The sequence below is a fragment of the Homalodisca vitripennis genome, unplaced genomic scaffold (genome assembly GCF_021130785.1).
Source record: "Homalodisca vitripennis isolate AUS2020 unplaced genomic scaffold, UT_GWSS_2.1 ScUCBcl_3948;HRSCAF=9791, whole genome shotgun sequence".
NCBI classification, from domain to species: domain Eukaryota; kingdom Metazoa; phylum Arthropoda; class Insecta; order Hemiptera; family Cicadellidae; genus Homalodisca; species Homalodisca vitripennis.
In genome coordinates, this window is record NW_025780070.1 from 1 (window position 1) to 9,734 (window position 9,734).

The 9,734-nt window shown below is 34.4% G+C and overlaps 1 protein-coding gene across 1 annotated transcript; it reads left to right on the plus strand.

Annotated features, from left to right (window-relative positions):
- Positions 1-9,004: 9,004 nt before the first annotated feature.
- LOC124372748 (insulin-like growth factor 1 receptor) lies at positions 9,005-9,363 on the plus strand (the record flags this gene model as incomplete). Its single annotated transcript, XM_046831160.1, is given in 1 exon segment — positions 9,005-9,363. A coding segment is annotated over 1 exon segment (211 nt), but the record flags the coding sequence as incomplete, so codon positions are not given.
- Positions 9,364-9,734: the final 371 nt, after the last annotated feature.

A 9,734-nucleotide genomic window follows, 5' to 3' on the forward strand; every position in this document is an offset into this window, starting at 1 on the left:
ATAAGTTTACCTTCAACTTCCACTGGTAGGCCTAGAGGAGGCCTACCAGTTTTGGGAAAATCCTCATAGTGCAGCTATGTTTCAAGGTAGCACCTTCAAATTTGGTATATGTTCTAAGCAATTGCTCTAGTTTATAATGATATCATGTTCAAAATTTTAGTATAATTTTTAAAAATAAATTATCAGATGCCAAACACAATTTTTATTTTTTTATTTATTTTTTATTTACATAATTTTTAAAATTAAATAATGAGTTTGTTTCAAATTAAAATTTCTTTTTATTACTTGAAAAACAGCATTTAAATACGAGTAAATAAAGTAAAAATTAATGCAAATTTAATGAAAAATAAAAAAGATACAGCATTTTTTGTAAATGAATGCACAACAGCGATTTTCCCCCTTGGCAATTTTGACTGGTACGATAAAAAAAATGGCCGGCAGTAAAAGGGTTAAAGTGTGCTTTAGTATGTTAGGAATAAGTGGTAAAAATTTGGTTCAATTATATGCAGTAGTTCCTGAGAAAACTGTGCACCAAGTTGTAAAAAACATAGTTTTCGGAAAAAACTGAGATAAAAGAGAAGAGAAACACAAAATATTTATTTACAGTACCTTTGGCATCCTAAAACAGGCCAGCTCCATAGCTTGGATCATCAGGATCTTCTTCAGTGTCCTCCAACCTTCTCTTGATCTGTCTTTTCTTTGCCTTGCTTGTTTTTTCATTCAGACGAGTTCCGTTTAGAAGCTTGTATTCGGAGTTCATCCATTTTCTTCATGCTGTTGATTGTGTGTTTCCCTATGTCCATGCCTAGCTTACTTATGACTTTGCACTTAGTGATGTTTCCATCGTTGAAAGATGACACAGCATCATAAACTCCAAAATGTAGAGTTTTCAGTCCGACAAACCCGGTTTTCGGCAACCTCGACCAAATCACAGGTTCACGCTTTCATTCGGGTTCTGGGTCTTCCCGTGCAGACATTTCTTCAACAACTCTTTATCTGTTAGGCTTTTTAAACACAGGTTTGATAAACTCCATAATGCAGGTTGGTACACTATTCTTATGGGAATAAGTTTTATTTCCTATAATAGACTTTTGGTAGCCGCACCAACTAGTTTCACTCTTAGGGCATAGTCCATGGTGTGGGTCATCATCAGTAGACAGCTTGTGAATAGTACATGGCCCAAATGTCTTTTACCATATTCTGTACATTGTCAGTGTTTCTCCTTATGGCTAGGCCATAATAGGTCTGAAATCTGTCAATGACAGCATTAGATAGCCTATTTTTGCCACCCAAACCTTTACCGTCACTAAGTTTTAAATGTTTGTTTTCATTTTTCAATTTTCTTAATCTAGTACCCATCCTTTTCTGTACATGTCCCAGACATTCTAATTTGCTGATTTCACAGTCTGGGCCATAGGGATTCATTTCTTTCACGGCAGCAAACCCTTAGAATCCCCATCTCCAAGGTACTCAGTATAACGTACGTTATACGCACTTTTGGACCGATTAAAAATTTCTACTGCCCCCTGCACCTCCATCCCTCCACTGGAGCCTTTATAGTTTGCAGTGCATTGATGGCTATGCTGTTCTTTGTTGGGGCATTTACAATATTTGGACAGTATTGAACAGTCAATTACCTTGCCAGTGTCAAAGCTGGTGGCAGTAACAACTCCATTGAGAGATGTGTGGCCTTTCTTTTGCCATGTCCCGTCGAGAGCCACTGCCAAGTCTCGAATCCCATTTATTTACAACTACAGCTTCCTCACTGCATCTTTCATGCTCTGAAAACAAATATCTTCTGCTACTGAGCCCAAAACATCGTTATAAGACTCAAAATGTGTGGGCGGAGGGGGCAAATTCATTATTCCAAGTAGAGTTTGCGCAGATTTATGACCTTTGCCAATGGAGCGAAGGCCATACACCAATCGAACATTACTCTCATACAGCTTGGAATTGTTCAGCTTTTTGGATGATTTGAAATCATGCTTGTTTGAACAATTTTTACAAAATATTTCAAGGTTTGAGGCCAAACCAATGCTACTAACTAATTGTACTTCGATCCCCGATTCGCCACAAAGCGAAACAATCCACAGACTGAGCTAAAGCGTCACACAATAAAGATAAATCTAAAACTATATTTACACTATTTACATTAGAATCACTGTACATGCTATATACATCATCCAGATCACCAATCTTCTTTTCAGAAGTACTTTGTTTTGGTTCGAGTTCATCAACAACCTGTAACTGAGATGTGCTAGGCCTAGGACTATCCAATGTGTTAGGCCTACTTTGAATTAGGTTGTCACTTGGTTGAGGAGGTAAAGGTAAGTTAGCTTTAGGAAATACCTACATTTCTTCTTTTTTGAACACAGTATTAGGTCTTCTTGGTCTCCTTGCCATAATTGAACCATAAAACACAAAACAACCACTGAAAAAAAGAAACCACAATAACAATGTTTTGACTGAAATGTAAACAAACAATACAGCAATTAAAGCCCACTACACAGTTCTCACTATTACAGATGACACTAGTACAGGTTAGCCAACAGCAGAAACTGAAATCATTAGAGTTTGTAAATGAGTTGCAGTACTATAGTAACGCACAATAACAATGTTGCTTGTCGTTTTTGCGCGTCACATCATATCTTTAAAAATTACGAGTATTTATGTGCATTTCCAAACGTCTTTTCATCATGTGTTATATATCAAAATGTCCGCAATAAGTCCGTATTTCATAAAAAAAATTAAAAAATAAAAGTCAAAATTTTTAGTTTTTTACCCTCGTGCTCCCCTTAACATTACAGAAATGTCACAAACAATAGTTGCGTCAAACGTCTTTCTTTGTAACATATATCAACGAACAGCTGTTTGAAGCAGATGGCCTTGTTGAGAAAGAAATTCTGAACGCAGTGATGTAGCCAAACTCATTCTTAAAAGAAGTATCCCGCGGCAAAAGTATAGGGGAAAAGTCCCATTTTTTTCGTGCTCTCTTGAAGTGCAACTTTATATTTTTAGTGCATCATTATTATTCAATAAACTATATATCAAATTAATCATTGATGACTGCAAAAATCAACTAGTGACTAGTCTTTCAACATTGGAGAAACATTTTTAGCGACTAGTCACTACTTGTCTAACAGATGGAGGGTTAAGAAACATTGTATTCAAACCATTCTGGTTAAAACAATAATTTATATTAATGATCTTGAAATTCTAAGTCTTATTGTCTTGCTATAAAAGTATTGTAGGTATAAAAGTAGCTTGTAATCATTCAAGTTTCTCAAAAATGTTTGGACTTCAGTCTTGTAGCATAAATTACAATTTTGCTCAAATACTATTTACATATAACATTTAATTTTAATGAGGTGGAAATTATGAGAGTTATTGTGTTTAAAAATTCATATTGTGTATAGCATAATCCCAATATATATATATTGTACATGTATATGTTCAAAACATGGATTTAGGATTTTCAAGTCATAAATAATGAAATACTACAAATTTTCTTGAAACTCCATGACAGTGAGTGTATTGAGCTAATTTATATAAAGTACATCTAACAACACCTAATACTACTTGAAACTTCAATCTTTACATTTTTTCTATGCCCCATAGATTTTTTATTGTGCTCCATGAGATAATGTTGATCGAGTTATGCTACTTTTAATTACTGATAGTAAAATTAAAACATGCAAACAGTAGTATATTGTGGCATAACATGCCATCATGTTAGTTTGTTCACATTATGTGTCTTTCTTTTTCAAATGTCAAACCCATCAACAGAAGTTTGAGCATAAAAGCTGAAGAAAAGTTGTACATCAACAAAGAAACTTATCTGAGCCAACAGAAAAGATATGAAACTCACAATACACCACAGGCTGCAACATATAGTGGCAGACATAACAGGATGGCATTAGTAAGAGACTTACAAAGCACTGTACTGTGGCAACATTTTCTGCTCAGTTTCTTCTTACTCAGTAGAGTAGCATCTGTGGTAAGTGCATTTCGTGTTGCAGGACTGTTGTGTGTTTTACCTTATTGTCTGTAGTGTTTTATAGAACGTAGTGTTGAACTCAAAAGTGTGTTTCTTTGTTGGTGGGGGACTTTCCTATTGTTTGAATTTGGTGTGTTCTTCGCATGGTTTTGATTCGTCCACTTTCTTGCATGCTTAATGAGGTGAAATTCCATTATCCGTATGCCAAACTTAACACTGTTTCTAAAACTGCTATAATAGAAATGCAAACCAAGAAAAACAGTCCGTAACGGTTTGAATGTATTTTTTGTTCCTGAATGGTCTGACACTAATACCTCTGGCCATCAGTGATTATGATGAAGGAAAACAATACCACGAGGTAGTACTTATCAAAAAGCTTAAGTTATACAGGTGGGAAGGGCGAAAAATATCAGTTGTGGAAACGTGTTTAAGTTTCTGTAAAATGTAACAATGTCAAATATCTGTTATTGGGCTAACCCTTCAAAACATTCATTATTAAACTACTGTGTTAACTTACCAAATCCAATTAATTTCAAGTAAATGTTATTATTTTTCAATAGTTTTTATACATATTCTGTGTAAACCAATACAGGGTGACAATTAAGTCTGGAACCCCCTTCTTAATTTTTGAAAACCACAATAGAAAGAAATACCAAAGTTCAAACGTGCTTACTGGTGATAGTAACGCACATATCTGCCCAATTACCGACCAGATATTCCCTTTGGGGGATGGTCCACAAGGAGTCAGACAAAATTCTAAATAGCAGCATAGGTCAAGTTTGGTATCAAATTACAAGGTCTCACTTAGCAGAGTACAATGCCGCAAACCGGACTTCAAAAGGTGGATTCATTCAGTAGTTATAGCTATTTGAATTTTATAACAATTTAACAATGTAAATTATTAAGTATTACAAGTAAACACCAATTTTTAAGTACCTGTGATCAAAGTAAGTGTTCAAAATGTTCCCCTCCCCATCGTCTGGCAATGTCCCTAGGGTAGGCGGTTTTTAAAAACCATCCACTGCATTTTGAAGGTAGTCACGAGGAATATCTTGAGCTTCTTGGACTATGAGATTTCTTAGGTGCACCAAATCTCGAGGCTTAGTACGATAAACTTTATCTTTGAGGTATCCCCAAAGAAAAAAAAATCCAGCGAGATAAAGCAGGGGAACGAGCAGGCCACTCTACTGCACCACGTCTTCCAATTCCATCTGTGATGGAATATTGTATCCAATTATTCTCTCAACAAGGGAGAGCAAAGTGTGGTGACGCGCCATCTTGTTGGAAATAAATTCTTTGAAATTGTCGACCAAGAGCAGCTTGTAGTGCAGGAATTATCTCATTTTGGAGCATTGCTAGATACGAGTCACCATTTAAATTACCATTGATAAATAATGGGCCCATAATTTGATTTCCTATAATACCTGCCCAAACGTTAAGTTTCTGTGGATGCTGTGTATGACTCAATCTGCCACTACTTTCACATTCTAACAGTAATTGTGTTATTGGTAATATAATTATTGATTCCTGGCTTTGATTACTACATTGTTAGATGATGGGAGGGGAACATTTTGAACACTTACTTTTGATCACAGGTACTTAAAAAATTGGTGTTTACTTGTAATACTTAATTAATTTACATTGTTAAATTGTTATAAAATTCAAATAGCTATAACTACTGAATGAATCCACCTTTTGAAGTCCGGTTTTGCGGCATTGTACTCTGCTAAGTGAGACCTTTAATGTGATACCAAACTTGACCTTATGCTGCTATTTAAGAATTTATGTTTGTCTGACTCCTTGTGGACCGTCCCCCAAAGGGAATATCTCTGGTCGGTAATTGGGGCAGATGTGTGCGTTACTATCACCAGTAAGCACGTTTGAACTTTGGTATTTCTTTCTATTGTGGTTCAAAAAAAATTAAAAAGGGGGTTCCAGACTTAATTGTCACCCTGTATATCGTAATATACTTTTTTTGTAGGATCTTACACTGTTGTAAACTGTTGAGTTAGACAAAATTAATATTTAATATTTTCATAGTTTGAGTTTTTGTTTATTTAAGGCACATGTCCATAAGTTTTTACTAATATTCTGAGTATGCACAATTTCACGGCTCAGAGGAATATATAAGTTGAAAATAATAAGTTATATTACCATACAGTGTGTAAGGCAATGTCCATAAGTTTTACTAATATTCTGAGTATGCACAATTTCACGGCTCAGAGGAATATATAAGTTGAAAATAATAAGTTATATTACCATACAGTGTGTACTCAATTCAGTAACATACACAAGTATTAGCCCATGTATGTGTGTAAAGAAATACACCAGGTACATGATCACAAATTAGTTATCCAAAGATTGTTCTACAAATTAAATTTAGTGCTGTGTGTACTAATGTATTATTGGTTTGTTTTTTTTTAGAAATTGATTACACTCTAAGGTGAACACAACCCTTGCTATTGGTGTTTTTAGATTTCAATACCAACCGAAAGGAGTTTTTAATGGTGGTCCACCTCATTTGGACATATTAAATATTTGAAATGGGTACGGTTATATCATCTTCGGATTATCTTAGTGTATTTACATTGATAAATTGTGAAAATAGATAGGTTGGTGTACTTTATTTCCACAAAGCAAAGGACGTTTTGAGTTTTTTCTTCAATTTTAACTATTATATTCACTATATTAGCAGTAAAAAAAAAATAAAATTGTAACAATGATTTCTTGAAGCACTCACCAAAAGAAAGGCCAAGTGGAAGAGAGAACTTTTAAGTCCTAACTTTGCCTGTAATGATAAAGGTATTTTCCGTTTTAGTTTTAAAGGAATTAAAAGCTTATTATTTACATATATACATTTACAAAATATTCACAACACTCACCACAGTCCCACCTTACTTACAGGCTTGGAGACCTACTCTTATGGTACTGATGGCGAGAGAAAAGAAGAGACCTGGATTCTGGCCTATCTGAAAATTGCAGGCGCTACTACTAGTATGTTGCCGCGCCTTGTTTCGTAATTCCATTATTGTTTCACTGTTTTGATTGATTTGCGGCCTAATTGTTATGTTTTATAAGATAATAATGACGGTACTGTTTTGATCAACTAAAATTGAGCAAAATTATGTTTGTAATAAATTCTAATAATTAGGCTCTACAGTGGTTGTAAACAAACAATAATTAAAGGAATGAATTGCTGAAATTAAAGATATTTTTATTGTTAAGATAACAATTACTAATGTTCATATATGTATAATGTAAATTTAGTGTTTTTTATGTATATAAAATTTAAGATGAGTCACACTCTGCAGGAATGCCACATTACTGAAAACAAATAACTCCATTGCTAGGATAAACAATTCGCAGGGTTGGCTGTGGGGCGAAGTGCCTGAAATTACTGTGCGGCAACACACTAGTACACAGCTGTGCGCCGGCACGGGCCAGGTCTCTTCTTTTCTCTCGCCACCAGTAATAGAGTGTCCAAGTTACACTAGTGAGATAATCAAACTATGCATCATAATTAATGCTGAAGTAAAATAACTTGTAATTGGTGATTTATTAACCCATCGGTACGCTTATTTTTAATAGTGTTTTAGCACCTAGGAATTCTTATTTTTTGTGGTTTGGCTGGTTTTACTATCAAATTTCAATACTTCAGAGAATTATGAAATTTCGCCAAATTACACTTTATTAAGAGTTTAAATTCATTACTAAAACGAAAAATATGGATACTATTACATACAGAATAACAGGATTTCGGACATTTGCCATCGTTATGTTATAGGTTATGAAAGGTATAATACAATGTTGCTATAGGTTATGAAAGGTATAACACAATGTTTTTGAGGATTAGAATCTACCCTCTTCGTCACGTGGGGGAAGTATTAATACATACAAAAATAAGGAACAGAAAGAAGGGGAAAGAAAAGGGTCCATACATACCCAAAAGCTGCTTGGAGTACAGTCCAGGCATTGTCACTGCACAGGATGCAAGTCCTGAGCACAAATCACAAATGTATGTTAAAAAATATTACAAACATATGTACATAAATACATATATCTATATATGTAAATAATAATAATGTAAAATATATGGGGTATTAAAAAAATATAGGGATGTATTTTGGGATATGGTTCAATAGGTAGGTGAAAGTAAACAAAAAGGTTCCTCTTAACACCATAGTTTGTCTCACTTTCTTTGGCATCTGTCTGTGTTTTTAACTTATAAAATCATAATTAAGAACAGTTTAAGTTATGGTGTTGTAATTTTGAATGTTTGTATGTCTAGTGAGGATGTTACTATCTGCTTGCAAAATATCTGGTCGTTATAGTTTAAAGATGGTGGCTTTTAAAACCGTAAAAGCTAAATTTCATAAAACTGAAAAGAAGAGAAAAATTTGTAAGACACCTGCTTTAAAAAAATCTGTTATATTTTTACTGACTGAAGTTGATTGCACGAGAGTAGTAATCATACATTTATTCCATTATATTTATAAATAGTTCATAACAATAGTATTGAAACTATGAGATATCTATATCTTTATACTTACTGACCTTGAAGATCTGGAAGTAGAAACAAGTCTTGAAGACAACAGGATAACTACTTAGATACATACAACTATGAGATTTTCCTGATATTTCGTAATTGTAACATTGCTTTTCCCTTCGGTTAATACTAATCATAGCATGCTAATGGTTGTAAAAAAACTATCAAAAGACCTTCTGACACAGTACATTAAAAAAACAAGGTTCTATGACATTTTTTGTTAGATATGAACGTTGCAACAAGTTGTCCAGTATTGGACCCGAATTGCTGAAGCAATGTTGGACTGGATTTATCTATATATCTGAAAACTTTTTGATTTATATGCTTAACGGTGTTGGTAAATTCAATTTAGATATAAATACCTGAAGATTGATAATTATTAGGAATTACAATCGACTAATTTCTAATATTTTTTTTTGACCTACTAATGGTGGTAAAATGTCACAGGAACTGGATAATTCACAAGTACAGAACAATGTGATAGCTGGACAAGTGTTGATGCCTCCAGAAAACTGTCCAGAGATCCTTTACAACATGATGAAGCGCTGCTGGAATTATCAGCCTGAGATGAGACCAACATTCCTCGAACTGGTGGAATGGATTTTGGGGCTGCCAAACTTCACACCCAACCAGAATTTCCCCATGGTCAGCTACTACCACAATAGGTATTAGTAATGTTGGCCCCAGCATATATGATGCACTCGTAGTACTGGGCCCCGGTGTAGATGTAGTTAGTAGTTAGGAGGTGCCGTGTAAGGGATTCAGATCCCCACTGAGCCTTCCAGTTCAGGGGCTCTATAAATAAAGGCTTTTTATTTCATGTTTTAGTTTGATTTTTACCTGATCCCGTTCATATCCCCGTAAGTCCCTGATTAGCTTTAAGTGCTACAAGTATTAACAGATTTTTACAATTGAAATTAGTATATGATCGAGAGTTTCCAAAATATTGTCTATTGTAGACTATTCAGTTAGGGTAGTAATTAAAAAACTAGCAGATAATATTCTTTAGTTATGTTACTTAAGTTCTCTCTTGGGGGTTAACCAACCACTAAATATGTGGATATACCATATGCACCAAAGTTAATGTGCAATATACAAAAAGAAAAGTTTCCCTCCATCTGCTAGTGGGAGATAAGTGTAGTTTCCAGACATCATGTTAAGAAGTTGGAATCATGGATAATTTTGTGGTGG